This window comes from Dendrobates tinctorius, unplaced genomic scaffold, assembly GCF_039654945.1.
Source record: "Dendrobates tinctorius isolate UK_male_01 unplaced genomic scaffold, ASM3965494v1 ptg000143l, whole genome shotgun sequence".
Lineage (NCBI taxonomy): Eukaryota > Metazoa > Chordata > Amphibia > Anura > Dendrobatidae > Dendrobates > Dendrobates tinctorius.
This window is the reverse complement of record NW_027361810.1, coordinates 8,409,986-8,430,358: the sequence shown is the minus strand read 5'-3', so window position 1 is coordinate 8,430,358 and position 20,373 is coordinate 8,409,986. Positions and strand designations below refer to the sequence as shown.

General features: G+C 43.5%; 1 protein-coding gene across 1 annotated transcript; it reads left to right on the top strand.

Moving 5' to 3' along the window:
* LOC141049189 (uncharacterized) lies at positions 1 to 4,656 on the top strand. The gene is made up of 2 exons (XM_073545375.1): positions 1 to 1,055; positions 2,301 to 4,656. Exons 1-2 carry the CDS (start codon positions 406 to 408, stop codon positions 2,353 to 2,355), a joined length of 705 nt encoding a protein of 234 aa, XP_073401476.1. The 5' UTR covers positions 1 to 405; the 3' UTR covers positions 2,356 to 4,656.
* The last annotated feature ends 15,717 nt before the right edge of the window (positions 4,657 to 20,373 follow it).

The following is a 20,373-nucleotide window of genomic DNA, read 5'->3' as shown; positions in this document are numbered from 1 at the left end:
CTGCTTTTGAGATGGTGAAAGAGGCCATACAGCAAGCTGTAGAGTTATGGCCAATGGCAGCGGGGAGTGTAGAATTGCATGTATCAGTACAAAATATGTATGCAAATTGGTCATTATGGCAAAAACAAGGGAAAAAGAGTTCCCTTAGGATTTTGGAATCGAAAACTCCCTGATGCTGGAGAAAAGTATACTCCATTAGAACAACAATTGCTAGCTTCTTATTGGGCATTGGTAGAAACAGAACAGCTAACTTTAGGACATGAAGTCTTATTAAGACCAACAATACCTATAATGCAATGGGTATTGTCTAACCCTAAAACCAATAGGGTAGGATATGCATAGGAACAAAGTATCATAAAATGGAAATGGTACATTTCTGAAAGAGCAAAGAAAGGAGAAGGCGGGATGGCCTCCCTCCATGAGGAAATAGCTGAAATAGGGGAAGAAATCAAATCCCCTGTGAAACCAACTGTCCGGGAAGAGTCCCCTGTAAAATGGGGAAAATCTTATGAAGATTTAACAGAACAACAACAGCAACATGCTTGGTTCACTGATGGGTCAGCTCGATATGTCAATGGAAAGCGACACTGGAAGGGTGTGGCTTATAACCCGAAACTAGAAAAACATTTGGTTATGGAAGGTCACGGTAAAAGTAGCCAATATGCAGAATTGTATGCTATCTTTCTGGCATTGAGTTTTGAACAAGGGAAGGAGTGTCACCTTTTCACAGACTCGTGGTCTGTGGCTAATGGTCTTGCAACTTGGATGATGGGATGGAAGAAATATGGTTGGTTAATACATGGTAAGGAAGTGTGGGGAAAAGAGGTGTGGGAATTTATAGAAGAAATGGTTCGAATCACGCTTACTACTGTTTTTCATGTTGATGCACATATGCCTGCTGACTCACTTGATCGTTTGTTTAATTCTGAAGCAGATAAAGCCGCCGCTATTAGACAGACTTCTGAGGTTGATCAAGAAAAAGAAAAATGGCTGCAAGGTACAGCTGTTTGGGCGCACAACAAGAGTGGACACCTTGGAGAAAGAGCCACTTACAGGTGGGCCCAAGAAAGAGGTGTTCCACTAACCATGGACATTATAAAACAAGTCATTGCACAGTGTCCAGTATGCCAGCATTCACAAAAAAGGGAAGTTCCACACACAGTAATGGGACACATAGCTCGAGGGCAATTACCAGCTCAGATATGGCAAATGGATTTCATTGGTCCACTCACTGAGAGTAGGGGATGTAAATATGTCTGCACAGCAGTAGACACCTACTCAGGACTTATGATAGGATTCCCTTGCAAAGCAGCCACACAATGGAGCACATTACGTACATTAGAGATTATCACACAATACTATGGTGTTCCACTGCAGATACAGACTGACAATGGGTCACACTCCACTGGTGAACAGATAAAGGATTATGCTAATGAGCATAATGTCCAATGGGTATATCATATGCCCTACTATCCCCAAGCTGCAGGGTTAGTGGAAAGGATGAATGGACTCTTGAAGTCTACTCTGAAAAAGATACACAATAAGGAAGGAGAATATGGCCAGTGGAGAGACAATCTAAGTGAGGCTTTACAAATTATTAACAATAGGCCAATTACTGATTCCATGACACCATTGATGAGAATGCTGACACCCAATCTTACCATACACGAAACTCATATTGTACATACAATTACTTGGTGGAAGATGAAACAAGAGGCTAAAATTCCTGAAAGAGCAACTCCCCTATATGCGGGATTGGATCTCAGTGCAATAGAAGTGACTATTGTACCTCCAGGTAAGACTGTTCCTATACTAACAGGATTAGGATGTCAAATGCCTAAAGGACATTATGGTCAGTTGGCAACTAGGTCTAGTTTTGCTTTAAAAGGGGCCATAATGGTGGGAGGAGTAATTGATGCTGATTATCAAGGAGAAATCAAAGTTATTATGTCCAATTTAGGACAAGAGCCGCTAGTTATTTCCAAAGGACAAAAGATGGCTCAAATGTTGGTAATACCTATTAGTTTAGATCAAGCCATCGAAGGACAAGCTCCACTAGAACTCCCCTTACGGGGGGATAAAGCATTTGGGTCATCAGATGTGACCAATGTAGGAGCTAGAATTTGGGTACAGAGTCCTCAAGGACCGCCATCGGCGGCTGAAGTCATTGCTGTGGGCAAGGATCATACTTTGCTAATCATGAGACCAGGAGTGGAGAAATGGGAATATGTTCCCCAGGAAAAAAAAAAAATGTTATTTGCGTGAATAAAATCATGCTTTGTTTTTTTTTTCCCTAACAGATATTTCTGGGAATATGTGAAATTATTGGAATCCTTGGAAGCGAGTGTTTGGTGAAAGTTGAAGGATGAACACCGGGTACTCAAATCCAAAGTCAAAACACCAGTCGGATAAGGTGGTTGTGGAAGAAAAGCACAAAAGAACGAAAACAAGAGGATTTTATTTGCCCAGAAGGACAGAACTGTAACATAGCTAATGTAACAGTGGAAGGATATGTATGGATAGGCCCCCGTGGGACCACCTCATTTCAAGTAGCATATATGTTACACAATATGCACGGAACTGTGAATATTACCGCTAAGGTGAACTTAACATGTTGTAACGCCGGTGGGGGTTTTGAGTCTTTGTCTCCAACTCAACAAATACGGATCTATAAGAATTGCACCCCCACCATTGGAAGTGGAACAGAATTAGTATTCAGTATTAATGTCCTACAGACTTTACTTTGTCATAATGCTACTAGTATAACGAATAGAAGTACTTGGGCACAAAGTATAACGTTTGTTAATATGAATTCGTCAAAAACGGATCCGGGACATATGAAGAGGATCCCCTCGTCCTGTGTAAAGACTGGAACTCAATCACAAAAGACTGTAGTAACAGCTATAGTGATATTTCCGTCTAACGTTCTCTGCCCTATAAGACAAAAAAGGGCATGGTATGATACGTTGCTGGGGGGAGTGGGAACTGTTACTGGGACTTTGAATTCTTTTGATATTGAAACTCTAGCAAATCGCATGAGTAAAGCAGGTGCAGGAATACAAGAGGTTTTAACTTTACAAGGTAAATGGATGCCTACAATATGGCACCCACTGACACAAGCTTGGCAAGCAGATACATTTTTACTAGATATGCAGAATATTTCAAATTCTTTTGTATTCAAGGAAGGATCAAATATTAGTGCGATTCTTAATTGGACTATGTGTACAATGCAGGCTATTTATCAGATGCAGCAGAAGGCAACAATGCAGACTCGTCTTATGACAGGAAATGAATGGCTTATATATTGATGACAATAATCGCACACATGATTTAAGCTTATGTGAAGACACATTAGAAGGTAAAATTTGTAGGTTGCATTCTGCTGTATATGAACCATGTTTGCTACAAGAGACTGTGAATATTTGTGAGTTCACCATTCTACCAATATCCTACAAGATGTTGGTGGAGATAGGTTCACAAGAAATTTGTGTAATAACTGATGTTCCAATAATCTCTGGAATGATAGTACCTTATGTGGGATGCCTAAGAAATGTAACCGCACTACAATGGGAAAATCGAACTTTTCTGTTAAGCTCAGATGTAACAACTGCTGCCATTATTGAGTGGGAACCAACATTAGAAATCAATAATTGGGAGGTAAATTTAACGAAATTGAAACATATAATTGAATAATCAGAAGAAGGAAAATATATGATTACTCAATTAAATAGAACTATACCAATGCATGTGATAAGCACCACTATTATAGCAGATAAGATTGTAAAAATGGGATCGATTATTGCTGATGCTACCTCTCATCATTGGTATGATATTTTTCTAGGGTATTCGCTCTCAGCTACCAAATTATTGAATTGGCTGATTCATCCCGCGTTGGTGATGGCTATTGTAGTGATTCTATTATCCATATGGAATTGCTATATAGCTTATAAAATGTGTTGCAAGAAACCACAAGTGCTCATGGTGTCCTATAAAGATGGTGTTTAAAAGACTGCAATCAAGGACCGATTGTGATACAAATGGGATATGCATGAGTGAGAGACTGGTATAGATAGGCATCCAGTCAATAAGGTAGTGATTGCAGTACATTGAAACATCCATTTGGATACTATGGATTGTGACCGGAATCTGAACTTTTCCTACCATGAGGAGAGCACACACTCAGGAATGTGAAAAGCAACCACCTGCTCAGGCATTGTTGTGGGAGTTGGAAGGGAGGAATGTGAGAACCAAACCAACTGAGATAAAGGAGGAATGTGAAAAAAAAGTTTCTGCGCATGTCAGTGCGTGATCATTCCAATTAATATTATAAAAAGTACTGACCTCCTCAGCGGGTGGGGACTTTCCAGACGATTCAAGTGGACGCACTTAGTCTGTGATGCTGACCGAGGAAAACCCCTTCCCGCTGATCGAGGTCCCCCGATGCGAAGGGTGATGCTACAATAACTCGGTAATTATTATTGATGCTGAAATCTTTCATGTCATAACTGTCATTTTTTTAAAATCTTGAGACTATTCATGTGCTATGTAAAACAAAATGATTGCTTGCTGAAATAAAAGATTGTCAATAATCTTTGCCTGGTTGGGATGCCAGTGAGCGCTACGTAAGTTAAGGTAAATAACCTAATTTGGGAGAAAATTTAGCAAGACAAGGATGGGCATCAAAACCTCAGCGGGGGCACACTACACAACCGCACCGCAGAGGATGGCATCAAAACTCTCAGCGGGGGCACGCTACACAACCGCACCGCAGAGGATGGGCATCAAAACCTCAACGGGGGGCACACTACACAACCGCACCGCAGAGGATGGGCATCAAAACTCTCAGCGGGGGCACTCTACACAACCGCACCGCAGAGGATGGGCATCAAAACCTCAGCGGATGGCACGCTACACAACCGCACCGCAGAGGATGGGCATTAAAACCTCAGCGGGGGGCATGCTACACAACCGCACTGCAGAGGATGGGCATCAAAACTCTCAGCGGGGGCACACTACACGACCACACCGCAGAGGATGGGCATCAAAACCTCAGCGGGGGGCACGCAACACAACTGCACCGCAGAGGTTGGGCATCAAAACTCTCAGCGGGGGCACGCTACACAACCGTACCGCAGAGGATAGGCATCAAAACCTCAGTGGGGGCACACTACACAACCGCACCGCAGAGGATGGGCATCAAAACCTCAGCGGGGGGCACGCTACACAACCGCACCGCAGAGGATGGGCATCAAAACTCTCAGCGGGGGCACACTACACAACCGCACCACAGAGGATGGGCATCAAAACCTCAGCGGGGGGCACACTACACGACCACACCACGAAGGATGGGCATCAAAACTCTCAGCGTGGGGCAAGCTACACAACCGCACCGCAGAGGATGGGCATCAAAACCTCAGCGGGGGGCACGCTACACAACCGCACCGCAGAGGATGGGCATCAAAACTCTCAGCGGGGGCACGCTACACAACCGCTCCGCAGAGGATGGGCATCAAAACCTCAGCGGAGGGCACGCTACACAACTGCACCGCAGAGGATGGGCATCAAAACTCTCAGCGGGGGGCACGCTACACAACCGCACCGCAGAGGATGGGCATCAAAACCTCAGCGGAGGGCACGCTACACAACCGCACCGCAGAGGATGGGCATCAAAACTCTCAGCGGGGGGCACGCTACACAACCGCACCGCAGAGGATGGGCATAAAAACCTCAGCGGGGGCACCTACACAACTGCACCGCAGAGGATGGGCATCAAAACTCTCAGCGGGGGCACACTACACAACCGCACCGCAGAGGATGGGCATCAAAACCTCAGCGGGGGCACATTACACGACCACACCATGGAGGATGGGCATCAAAACCTCAGCGGGGGCACATTACACAAGCACACCACGGAGGATGGGCATCAAAACCTCAGCGGCGGAAGGTGACACAGCCACACCCTGGTGTCATAACCGCTGTAGGGGCGCGTTATGCAACCGCACCTTGGAGGATGGGCATCAAAACCTCAGCGGGGGAAGGCGACAACCACACCAGGGGTCATAACTGCAATGGGGGCACTCTACACAACCGCACCTCAGAGGATGGGCATCAAAACCACAGTGGGGGAATGAAACAGCCACACCCCGGTGTCATAACCGCTGCGGGTTACACTACTCAACCTCACGGCGGAGGATGGGCATCAAAACTGCACCGGGGGCACACTAGACAACCATAACTTTTAGCTTTCCGCCCCCATTCCCGTATGAGGCTGATTTTCTGCGGGATGAGTCATAGTTGCCAATGACACCTTTCATTTTACCGTATAACGTACCAAGTGAAATGGTGAAACAAATGTGATTCCACCATTTTTGGGTTTTGTTTTTACAATGTTTATTGTGCGGAAAAAACTGACCAGAGACAGTGATTCTCTAGCTGAGCGCGATTACAGGGGCTCTAAACTTATAGTTATTTTTTGTTTTGGAACCTTTTTCTTTTGTGTAAACTTATGTGTCACCATTTTCTTGCAATGTTTTTTATTCATCGCTGTATGGAGCTGTGTGTCCGTGGGGGCTACTTTTTGGTGGTGATGACACTTTTATTGATACCATTGTTGGGTACATATGACATTTTTTCCCATGATTCTTTTTTTGTTCGCTTAGGACTAAGGGCCCGTGATATGAAATGTAACGTGCTGCAAAAATAAGTTGGCACTATAGAAATAAAAATTATTATTATCGTGTGATACGCCAGAAACGCGTCAAGATTTTGTTTCAATGTTTTCTCCATGGATTTACCTGGTTTTATGGATTGCTAAATAAAGGTATTTCATTTTATCCGGTGGTGGTGCTGACCCTTCCCTCCAGACTTTAATATTTTGTCTGCGTCTCACCAGTAGGATATATTGTCGCAGCTCCGCATTGATTTGCAAGGGTCGTGAACTCATTTTTTTCTTTTTGCTCAATCTCCTAAGAAGTGTAACCCCAGGCGTAACAGGAATACCAAGATGGCAGCAATGGTGGCCTTAGGCCACGGTAACCCATCGACACCCAATGATTGCCCCACTGTGGGGATGCGAGGTTGACGGACACCAGGGCAGACAGCCGCTCTGTTTGAAGCTTTTTAAATGCCAGCGATTCACAGCAGAATCTAACTAATGAGATTAAAAGCCTGGCTGCTGGCGTACGATGCCGCATGCGTTCGCTCAAATCCCTCACAGGCCGCTAAGGGGTTAATTTTGAACATACATTAAAAGTCAGAATTTGCACAAAATTTAATTTTAGCAAGGTTAGGAATGATACAGCCTCGCTTAATGTTGCCAAATTTCTCATGTGATGGTTGATAAATGTTGAGCAGAGGAAATGAAGTGAAGTCATGGATACAGTGTCCATTTTAGGACATGATCATATATCAAAATCACGTTTTTTGCCGGATACGGCTATTTGTCTCATTCCGGCGTCTGGGAAAAATGGCTACTGTAACGTTTTTTGTCTCCAGCGAAAAAGCCGGAAGTGCCGGATCCGACGCTTCCGGCTTTTTGCCACAATGAAAGTCTATGGGCGCCGGAATGCGCCGGATCCAGAAAGACGGATCCAGCCACCGGATCCGTTTTTTTAAGTCTGCGCTTGCTCAGATCCAATTGGCCAGCCCCCAGGAAACAGATATAACCTGCTAGACGGATCCGGCAGAAAAACAGATCCGTTTCTACAGTTCTCCAAAATTTACGCCGGATCCGTTTTTTCTAAAAATAGCCGGATCCTGCCTGACGGCAAAAAACTGATGTGTGAAAGTAGCCTAAGGCAGCAATGGCTTCTAGAGGAAAATAAGGCGCTCTGGCTGCTGTACAGACTCCATGTAATGGGCTCCGCCGGGTGCATGGCTCCTAATGGGGGCCCCTGGAATAAGCAAAGAGTTTATTATAGACCCACAAGAAGCAATGGATGTCCTGCACGGTCGCCTGACCGCTGATGTTGGCCTCCATGGCAGACGATGTCCCATCTTATAATGGAAAGTTCTGTAACTTTGTAATTTCCTCTTTTTTGTTTCAATTCTTGACCATTTTCAAGAGCTCTGTTTTCGGTCAGTAAATGGAAGCGTGCTTTTGCTACCTTGTATCCTGTGAGGAGCAGCAGCCTCCACAGCACAATTTGCTACAATGTATCAGTTTGTTCAGATTTTCAGGTGCTCTAATAAGAATGATCCCAGTCACTGACAGCAAGCAGAGGTCATGTGAATGGTGAATGGATGCACAAAGTATATTATAAGGTTGCAGAACCGCTCACTTTTTTTAATGGAGGTTATGCGTTTTTTAGGGGTATTTGAGCCAAAACCAAACAACACAATAAATAAATGACATCTGGGCTCTGCTACATCAGAGTAATTCCAGAGCTTTGATTTGAGAGGGTAAGATGGATAAATGGGTGGTAAACATGGCTTCACCTCTCTGCGCTCTTCACACCCGGAATGTAAACTACTCCGGCAGGAATAATGCAGATAAGCCGGTTTACAAGGATCCGGCAACCTCACCTTGTGCTAGCACCGAGCTCACAACACGCCCCAAATAAAACCCAAGGCTCAGCCGAGGCCTCGCACCCCGACCCACCTGCTCCCTACAGTTTACATTCCCATGGAGGGGAACTGTTTGGTGAAGGAAAGGACTGAACCTATAACTTAGTGCTAACATTTGCCTTGTGTGACCCGAGAGTGATTCCACCCTCGTTCTGTTTATACAGGGATGTGATCAGCATCGATCAAGACTGCAATGGAGCCACAAATCAGGGCGAGTCATGGTGGAGGCTTCTTAGTTGTGTCTCTGTGACATATCTGTGGCACCTGGATTCAGAACTTTGGGGTCTTCTTCCATATTCTCTGTAATGGAGACTGAGCATAGCTGGTATCCCCCACAAGACGTAGAAGACAAATCACAGCCCCACTAATTGACAGCACAATAAATATCACGATATGTCATGGTGTCCCGATATCCAAGTCAGTCACCATGCCTATGTGCACACGCGGCGGTTTCACCTGCGGGTTTTTTCCCGCGGAACCGCAGGTAAAACCGCAGGTAAAGTGACCTGCGGTTTTCCTGCAGTTTGTCCTGCGGTTTTGCCCTGCGGTTTCACACCTCTACTATGTTAAAGGTGTGAAACCGCAGCGGAATCCGCAGAAACAATTGACATGCTGCGGAAAAAAAACCGCAGCAAAACCGCGCGGAAAAAACCGCAGCATGAGCACTGCGGTTTTGAAAACCCATAGGGTTTCATGGTACTGAACCATGTCTGCGGAACTGCTGCGGTTCCGCAGGGCCAAAACCGCAGCGGAACCGCAGCGTGTGCACATAGCCTAACATAACCAGCTGAGTGGCCCTCAGATCAGAGCTGGTCACAGGGCCCCTGTGTCAGAACCAGGCACATGACAGTTATCGGATTCATCCATGGTGCTGTAATGTGGGAGTCAGACACAGGATCAGATTTAGCCGAGGTGGATAGAGTCAGTTAACCACACCTTAATGTCTGAGCCATGTTCTCAGCCACAGTGCATCCACATCATAGCCACCCTGCTCCTAGCCATAGTGCCTCCATATCTTTGTCAGCCACCATGATTCCAGCCACGATGCCGCCATATCAGAGTGGTCTGTCAAGATCATAGACACAGTGCACCCATAATAGAGCCGGCCACCATGCTCCGTCAAACCCACAGTCCATCCATATCGATGTCAGCCACCATGCTCCAAGCCATGGTGCATCCTTAAAAGAGTGGGCTGTCATGCTTCCACCCACAGTCCATATTGATGTCAGTCACTATGCTTCCAGCCACATTGCACCTTTATCAATGTCAGCCACCACGCTCGCACCCACAGTCCATCCATATCAATGTCAGCCACAATGCTCCCAGCCATGGTACATCCATATCACAGTGGGCTGTCATGCTCCCACCCATAGTCCATCCATATCGATGTTACCCACTATGCTTCCAGCCACAGTCCATCCATATCGATGGTAGGCACCTTGCTCCCTGCAACAGTGCACCCAAATGATAGTCACCCATTGTGTTTTCAGCCACGGTGCACCCATATCAATGTCAGCCACCATGCTCCCAGGCACAGTCCATCCATATCAATGTCAGCCACCATGCTCCCAGGCACAGTCCATCCATATCAATGTCAGCCACCATGCTCCCAGGCACAGTCCATCCATATCAATGTCAGCCACCATGCTCCTAGGCACAGTCCATCCATATCAATGTCAGCCACCATGCTCCTAGGCACAGTCCATCCATATCAATGTCAGCCACCATGCTCCTAGGCACAGTCCATCCATATCAATGTCAGCCACCATGCTCCTAGGCACAGTCCATCCATATCAATGTCAGCCACCATGCTCCCAGGCACAGTCCATCCATATCAATGTCAGCCACCATGCTCCTAGGCACAGTCCATCCATATCAATGTCAGCCACCATGCTCCTAGACACAGTCCATCCATATCGATGTTAGCCACCATGCTTCTAGACACAGTCCATCCATATTACAGTGGGCTGTCATTTTCCCACCCGCAGTCCATCCATATCGATGTTAGGCACCTTGCTCCCACCCACAGTGCACCCATATTAGAGTCGGCCACCATGCTCCCAGCAACACTGCACCCAAATGATAGTCACCCACTGTGTTTCCAGCCATGTCGGCCACCATGCTCCAAGGCTCGGTCATGTTGGAGAGTCTTTTTGCTTGAGGAATGTGATGGAAGAATAGAGGAAATAGCTGCATGTCGCTATCAATCTGCAGAGATCTACTCAGTAAATATTTGTTGAAATCATAAAGTATGTAACAATAACCACAGTCATCACTTTATAAAGTGCACACACCTCTAATAAGATATATACCAGGCGTGGAGCAATCAGAGGAAAAGTATAATAGAAGCAGTCACCACTTCTGGATTTATCACTCCTGGTTTTGGCTGCAAATACTGATGTCAAATACTGACCAAATACTGACCGTGTGAACGAGGCCTAAAGGTATTTTCTAAACTCACAGATCCATACCATTGAAATATGCGTGATTATGAGATGTTGAACTTGATGGACCTAAATCTTTTTTTTAACCTATGTAATTATGTAAATTACATGGGATATCAACTTTTGTTTGCTTCTCATCATTTTCTTTTTCTCTCCTTACTCTCATTGAATGAAGTCTATTTAAATCCAAATGGAATGCTGATCTATAATATAACTTATCTTTATAAAGGCTCACTTAGATTGCATGGATTTTGTTACGTGTCCAAATAGAATTGTTGCCGGGTGAACTGCACATGACAAAGTTCTATCTGCCCGCGGCCACCACTAGGGGGAGCTCCCTGAATTTGGATTCATGCAGTTCCTATTAAAATGAATGATTAAGCTGTGCAGCCCTGCCATTAAGGGGGTTTCCAAGGGACTAAGCTATTGATTGCCTGTCCTTAAGATAGGTCATTATTAGTAGATGAAGGGTGATCCTCCTCCAATCAGCTGTTACAAGCTCCCATGGCTGTTTATGGGGTTGTAAGCAGAATATCGACGGGTGATCATGTGATCTGATACTCATGAACTATCCTAAATTGGGCCTTGGTAATCCTGAGAACAGAATGGACATCAGCGATCATCAACCTATTTCCTATCCTATGGATAATGGATAACGTATTATTTTTGGGGGGAGTAACCCTTTAACTCTTCAGCATGTCAGGAAGGCATGTATGGAGTGGTGAGTGCCTAGACTGTTGTACAGCTGACACCACTTCCATCTTGACTCTGAGCTTTTGATGTTGCAGATTTTTTGCACCATTTAGGCATCCATTAAGTAAAATAGGTTAATTGCATTTTTTTCTCAAAAATATGCAGAAAAAACTCACCAACAACTCATCTTGGGAATGTAGTCTACAGGTAAAACAGTTAAAAAATAATTTGATGCCACTGTGTTTTTTAAGGTATGAACTATTAAAATATCACATAGTAACATAGTTTTGAAGGCTGAAGGAAGACCTTATGTCCATCTAGTTCAGCCTATTTTCAGTGCAGCTGTTCTGCATTGTTGATCCTGGGGAAGGCAAAAAACCCACAGAGTAGAAGCCAATTTTCTCCATAGGGAAAAAAATTCCTTCCCCTAAGCTGGGTCAACCATCTACCTATAATATTCTGTTATTCGTAACCTTCTATACTGTTACTCACAAGAAAAGCCTCCATTCCTTTCTTACATTCATTCAGTGAGTTGGCCATCACCACTTCCTCAGGAAGAGAATTCCAGAGCCTCACTGCTCTTACCGTGAAGAACCCTCTTCTATGCTGGTGCAGAAATTGTCTTTCCTCCAAACGAAGAGAATGCCCCCTGTTCTTGTCACAGTCCTTGGTACAAACAGTTCATTGGAGAGATCTCTGTATTGCCCTCTGATATACTTCTACATATATATTAAGTCTCCCTAAGTCTTCTCTTTTCTGGAGTAAATAGACCTAATTTTGATAACCTTTCTGGGTATTGTAGTGAACCAACTCCATTTATCATTTTAGTAGCCCGCCTTTGAACCCTTTCAAGTTCAGTAATGTCTTTCTTGAGCACCGGCGTCCAAAATTGCACACAATCCTCCAAGTGTGGTCTGATGAGTGATTTGTACAGAGGGAGAATTATGTTTTCATCTCGTGTCCCCAGACCTCTTCTAATGCATCCCATGACCCTATTTGCTTTGGTGGCAGCTGCCTGACACTGGGCACTCCAATTTAGCTTCTTATTGACTAAGATGCCTAAGTCTTTTTCCATGTCTGATTTCCCCAGCAGTTTCCCATTTAGTAAGTAATTGTAGCATCTGTTTCTCCTTCCCATGTGCATAACCTGACACTTATCTGTGTTAAACCTCATTTGCCATTTTTCAGCCCAATTCTCCAATTTACTCAAATCTGTCTGTAGTTGCAAACTGTCCTCCTTTGTGGTAACTACCTTACATAGTTTTGTATCATCTGCAAATACTGATATTTTACTGTGTAAGCCATCCACTAGATCATTAATAAATAGATTAAATAGTAGGGGGCCCAATACAGACCCCTGTGGTCCCCCATTAGTAACCCTGGCCCAATCTGAGGATGCCCCATTAATAACCACTCTTTGCTTTCTATCACTAAGCCAGCTACCTACCCATCTACACACATTTTCCCCTAGCCCAAGCTTTCTCATCTCACTTACCAATCTTTTATGTGGGACAGTGTCACATGCTTTAGAGAAGTCGAGATAAATGACATCCAATGATTCTCCTGGGTCCATTTGAGAGCTTACATCCTCATAGAAGCTGATCAGGTTAGTCTGACAGTTTAATTCATGTGACACAATGACCACAAAATAATTAACTGCCAGTCACTTCTTCTGACAAAAAAAGTTAAAAAAAGTTATAGAAAGTCATATATGTCCCCAGGAAAATCAGCAATAGAAACTACAGGTCACCTTTTAAGAAACTACAAGAAGCTTCTGGCCTTAGAATGAGACGACATAAAACATTATTTTATTTTTTAAGTTCTATTGTGCATTTGAATTTAAACATAGAAAAAATATATATGTGAACTCTATATTGCCAAAAATCGCATTGACCCCTAGAATTAATTTATCATGTCATTCTTATCGCACAGTGAATGTTGTAAAAACTAAACCCAAAAAATTGTTGGAATTTGCTGATGTTTTTTTTTTTTCCATTTCTGCCACAAATATTTGTTGTACTTGTTTTCTCAATACACTATGTGGTCATTTAAATGGCTCAATTAGAAAAAATACAAATAGTGCCACCAAAAGAACAAATCCTGAAAATCCTGAAATAAGAATAAAAAAGTCTGGGTTTTTAGAAGGCAGGGATGAAAAGTGATAAATAAAAAACGGAATTACCAAGGGGCTAACATTGACTCTCTAATGACCCTCTATAATGGAGGGGGCTTCTTGTTGGGGGGCACCATTTTTTGTCTGCATATACAGTATTTGTAGATTGGGGATATGGAAGTGAGGACAATACAGAACAGAGTAATGGATAATACAGACCGAGTGTTTGTCTCCACCTGGTGGTAGAAAAAGAAAATGCCACCAAATGAAAGAGATTCCCTGCACCCTTTTTTTCCCCAAAATAGGAAAACTCCTGACTGAGAGCTCTATCAGAAAACCATCAGAACTGCAATAAATTGCTGCGACGAACAAAAAAAATAATACTTGGCGATACGTAAATCATTTTATAAAAACAGGTAATATTTGCAAATGCACCAATGATGAGCCAGATAGACATGGCCTTCAGACTGATACAATGTCTCAACTGTAAAGGGCTGCGGAATATGTTGGTGCTCATAAAATAGAATTATTATTCCATTCGTTTTTTTATGAAAAAATGCAAAACAATTTAAAAAGTATATACAGTCATATGTTAAAGTTTGGGCACCCCTCATAGAATCATAGAATCATAGAATCGTAGAGTTGGAAGGGACCTCCTGGGCCATCTGGTCCAACCCCCTGCTCAAAGCAGGATTCGCTAAATCATCCCAGTCAGATGTCTGTCCAGCCTCTGTTTGAAGACTTCCATTGAAGGAGAACTCACCACTTCTCGTGGCAGCCTGTTCCACTCATTGATCACTCTAACTGTCAAAAAGTTTTTTCTAATATCTAATCTGTGTCTCCTCCCATTCAGTTTCATCCCATTGCTTCTAGTCTTTCCTTGTGCAAATGAGAATAAAGTTGAGCCTTCTACAATGTGACAGTCCTTTAGATATTTGTAGACAGCAATTAAGTCTCCTCTCAGTCTTCTCTTTTGCAAACTAAACATTCCCAAATCCTGCAACCTTTCCTCATAAGACAGGGTTTGCAGACCGGTCACCATTCTGGTCGCTCTTTTCTGAACTTGCTCCAGTTTGTTGATGTCTTTTTTAAAATGTGGTGCCCAAAACTGGACACAATATTCCAGATGAGGTCTGACCAAAGAGGAGTAGAGGGAAATAATGACTTCACGTGATCTAGACTGTATGCTTCTGTTAATACATCCTAGAACTGCATTTGCCTTTTTTGCTGCTGCATCACACTGTTGACTCATATTCAGTCTGTGATCTATTAGTATACCCAAGTCTTTTTCACATGTGCTGTCACTTAGCCCTATTCCTCCCATTCTATATATGCTTTTTTCATTTTTATTGCCCAGATGTAGTACTTTGCATTTCTCCCTGTTAAAAACCATTCTGTTAGTTACTGCCCACTTCTCCAGTTTATTTAAATCTTTTTGAATCCTCTCTCTCTCTTCTCTAGTATTAGCTATCCCTCCTAGCTTTGTGTCATCAGCAAATTTAATCAGTTTACCCTCAATTCCTTCATCTAAATCGTTGATAAAGATGTTGAACAATACAGGGCCCAGGACAGAGCCCTGTGGTACCCCACTTGAGACATTCTTCCAACTGGATGTGCAGCCATTTACGACCACTCTTTGGGTCCGATCACTAAGCCAGCTATGAATCCACCTAACAGTTGCCTTGTCCATTCCATACTTAGTCATTTTTTCAATAAGGATTGTATGAGAGACTTTGTCAAATGCTTTGCTGAAGTCAAGATATACTATATCTACAGCATTTCCTTGATCCACCCAATCAGTGATACCATCATAGAAGGAAATTAAGTTAGTCTGACATGACTTATTAGTTACAAACCCATGCTGACTCTGTTTGATCACTTCATTCTTATCCAGGTATTGACTTACATGTTGTTTAATAATTTGTTCAAAGATCTTTCCTGGTATAGAAGTCAGACTCACCGGCCTATAGTTACCTGGGTCCACCTTCTTCCCCTTTTTGAAGATAGGAACAACATTTGCTCTTCTCCAGTCTTCTGGCACTTCTCCTGTTCTCCAAGAATTTTCAAAGATTATGGAGAGTGGTTCAGAAATTTCTTCTGCTATCTCCTTCAGTACTCTGGGGTGTAATTCATCTGGACCTGGAGACTTGAATTCATTTAGGTTAGCTAAGTGTTTCCTCACTATCTTTCTGTTTATAGATATCCTGGATTCTTCTATTCCCTTAATAGGACAGTGAATAACAGTTGGTGTTACATTTCCTTTCTGAGAGAAAACAGATGCAAAATAGGAATTTAAAAGTTCAGCCTTCTCAACATCCTGTCTTACCATTTCATCATTTTCATCCTGTAAAAATCCTATAGCATCTTTGACTTTTCTTTTACTTTTGACATATCCCCAAAATCCTTTATTATTGCTTTTGACATCTCTTGCAAGCCTCAATTCATTTTCAGCTTTAGCTAATCTGATTTGTGCCCTGCAGGTTCTGCAGACAGCATTATATTCTTCTTTAGATATGCCTCCCTCTTTCCATTTTATAAACATTTTTTTCTTCCTTTTTAGCATGTGCTTAAGTTCTGTGTTCACCCATCCTGGTTTCCTTAAATGCTTCCTATTCTTCCCTCTTTTCGGAATTGTTAACAACTGTGCTTTGAGAATTTCATTTTTCAAGATTTCCCATCCTTCCTGGACATTTTTGTCTTTAAGGATATCCAGCCATTGGATCCCTCCAATTATCTTTCTGAATCCCTTAAAATCTGCCTTTCTGAAATCTAACCTTGACGTCTGAGTCTTCACAGGTCTTCCGCCTCTAGTTATCCAAAATTCTAAAATAGCATGGTCGCTACCTCCTAGGGTTCCAGCCACTTTTACCTCCTCAACCATTTCCTCCCTGTTTATAAGGATTAGATCCAAGGTAGCAGTTCCCCTTGTTTTCTCCCCTACCTTTTGGAAGATAAAGTTGTCAGCAAGAGAGGATAAGAATTTCCTTGACCTGTTAGTTTTGCCTGAGAGAGATTCCCAACAAATGTCTGGATAGTTGAAATCTCCCATGACAACTATGACAACTATTAATGTTAACCTTTCTTCTTTATAACAATTTTGGTTTTTGCAACAGCTGTTTCAGTTTCATATATCTAATAACTGATGGACTCAGTTATATTTCTGTATTCAAATGAGGTTTATTGTACTAACAGAAAATGTGCAATCTGCATTTAAACAAAATTTGACCGGTGCAAAAGTATGGGCACCTCAACATAAAAGTGACATTAATATTTCATAGATCCTCCTTTTGCAAAAATAACAGCCTCTAGTCGCTTCCTGTAGCTATTAATGAGTTCCTGGATCCTGGATGAAGGTATTTGTGACCATTCCTGTTTAGAAAACAATTCCAGTTCAGTTAAGTTTGATGGTCGCCGAGCATGGACAGCCCGCTTCAAATCATCCCACAGATGTTCAATGATATTCAGGTCTGGGGACTGGGATGGCCATTCCAGAACATTGTAATTGTTCCTCTGCATGAATGCCTGAGTAGATTTGGAGCGGTGTTTTGGATCATTGTCTTGCTGAAATATCCATCCCCTGCGTAACTTCAACTTCGTCACTGATTCTTGCACATTATTGTCAAGAATCTGCTGATACTGAGTTGAATCCATGCGACCCTCAACTTTAACAAGATTCCCGGTGTCGGCATTGGCCACACAGCCCCAAAGCATGATGGAACCTCCACCAAATTTTACTGTGGGTAGCAAGTGTTTTTCTTGGAATGCTGTGTTTTTTAGCCTCCATGCATAACGCCTTTTTGTATGACCAAACAACTCAATCTTTGTTTCATCAGTCCACAGGACCTTCTTCCAAAATGTAACTGGCTTGTCCAAATGTGCTTTTGCATACCTCAGGCGACTCTGTTTGTGGCGTGCTTGCAGAAACGGCTTCTTTTGCATCACTCTCCCATACAGCTTCTCCTTGTGCAAAGTGCGCTGTATTGTTGACCGATGCACAGTGACACCATCTGCAGCAAGATGATGCTGCCGGTCTTTGGAGGTGGTCTGTGGATTGTCCTTGACTGTTCTCACCATTCTTCTCTGCCTTTCTGATATTTTTCTTGGCCTGCCACTTCTGGGCTTAACAAGAACTGTACCTGTGTTCTTCCATTTCCTTACTATGTTCCTCACAGTGGAAACTGACAGGTTAAATCTCTGAGACAACTTTTTGTATCCTTCCCCCTGAAAAGCTATGTTGAATAATCTTTGTTTTCAGATCATTTGAGAGTTGTTTTGAGGAGCCCATGATGCCACTCTTCATAGGAGAATCAAATAGGAGAACTACTTGCAAGTGGCCACCTTAAATACCTTTTCTCATGATTTGATACACCTGGCTATGAAGTTCAAAGCTCAATGAGGTTACAAAACCAATGTAGTGCTTCAGGAAGTCAGTAAAAAGTAGTTAGGAGTGTTCAAATCAAGAAAATGATAATGGCGCCAATACTTTTGCACCGGTGAAATTTTGTTTAAAGGCAGATTGCACATTTTCTGTTAGTACAATAAACCTCATTTGAATCCAGAAATATAACTGAGTCCATCAGTTATTAGATATATGAAACTGAAATAGCTGTTGCAAAAACCAAAATTGTTATAAAGAAAAAAGGTTAACATTAATAGGGGTGCCCAAACTTTAACATATGACTGTATAATGTCTCTGTGTCCTTTAAGGTGTGAACTATTAAAATATCAAATAATTTTCACAGCACAATGAACACCATAAAATAATGAAGTATCAGTTACATTTGTAGCCAAAAAAATGGGGAAAAAAAAAGTTGCAGAAAGTTGAATGTGCCCCAAAATGTTACCAATAGAAACAACAGCTCACCGTGCAAGAATCCACAACAGTTATGGGGACTCAGAATGTAGCTTCAATGCACCTAGTGAACTCGGACCTCTAGCATAGACGCTCATCACATGGATTTTGTTGTCCCACTGTTCCAGGATTGATTGCCCAAGGGCTAGTTCAGTCAAGTGTGATTTTGGCTTGTGTACCTGTTTCATGCACCACAGACCAAACAAGGCTGCCACACAGACAAATGTAAATGTGGAAGAAATGGCAATTGCACCAGCCCATAAGGGTATGTGTCCACGGTCTGGATATGCAGCGCTTTGGACGCAGCGGAAACCTACCTCCGCCAAAAGCGCCGCCCCGTTGTACGCACACTGATTCCGCATGTGTTCATTGAACATATGCAGAATCATCGCATCCTATGCATAGACTGAGCGTCTCCGCAAGATAAATAGGCATGCTGCGGTCTATAAAGACGCGCCACATGTCCGGTTACGCAGGGCCGCTGGATGCTGCCCTGCACGCATAGTGGAGATGGGATTTCATAAAATCCCCTCCACTATGCTGTAACACCTGGACGCTGCGGCTGTACACAGTGTCCAATCCGCAGCAAATCCTGAACGTGGAAATATACCCTAAAACAGACAAGCACACAGAGCTGCACACAGATGCAGTCACATCAGAAATGGCCGGTGCATGTGTAGGGAACTAGACTGACCTATGGACCTGTCTGAATTAGGAAAGTGAATGCAAGATGCGCAGTAAATGTACTAGACGTGAACTGGTGTATACATATGGGAAACAGCTAGAAATAGTGACAGATGGTGAAGTGCTGGGTTTGGCCACTGGGGGGAGACAAAGAACAGCAGGAAAAGGAGATGGTGCAGTACTAAGGTTTGGCCACAAGATGGAGACAGAGAGCAGTGAGAAAAAGGCTTAACAGCAGCTTAAGGCTAGGAAACCGCATAGTCATGGTGGGGACTTGAGACGGGAATTCCCAGGGAGGGGAATAAAAAGGGAGAGAGAGTTCTAGAAGGGAGCCAGTCCAGGGGGTGGAGCTCAGCGAAAGAAGAGACTGAAGGAGGAAGAGACGGAAAGAGGAAGAACTCCGGAAGGGACTGGAGAGAGAGACCGTCAGGGGGGTGGCCCTGACAGGAGAGCTGCAGGACAGAGGAAGCCCGGGGGTACCAGATGGATGGACTCGGACAGGCGAAGCGCTGTGGTGCTAGGCCTAGGGCAGCCACAGCGATACAACCACGAGGGACGTCACTGCAAAGGCAAGAAGGAAGGCGAAAGGTACCCGGAGGCTGGCGTGCTGCTGTGGTCGTCGGCAGGACGGCCAATAAAGAGGACCTGTTGAACCCACATCGGTTTCTGTCTCCAGTCTGTTTGCGGCGAAAAAGGGACCAAAGTCAGCGCACGATCCTACACATGAATTAACATAAGCCGTAATAATAAGATTTATGTTGAGTTCCCCAAATGTCATATTATAACAATGATATAATAATATATTTTATTATTACAGGATAATTGTTATCCTCCACAGTCAGCGCTCATTGGGCAATTTACAGGAAATCTAGCTAGATGACGCCAAAGATCTGACATCCTCCTGATACACTGTGACAACCTGCAGGCATCAGAGTGACACAATCTCCCTCCTGGATGTGATAAGCCACCGAGCTCTTCAGAGGTTTGCCACATCCTTGGTCCATTTCTTTGGAAGGCAGACT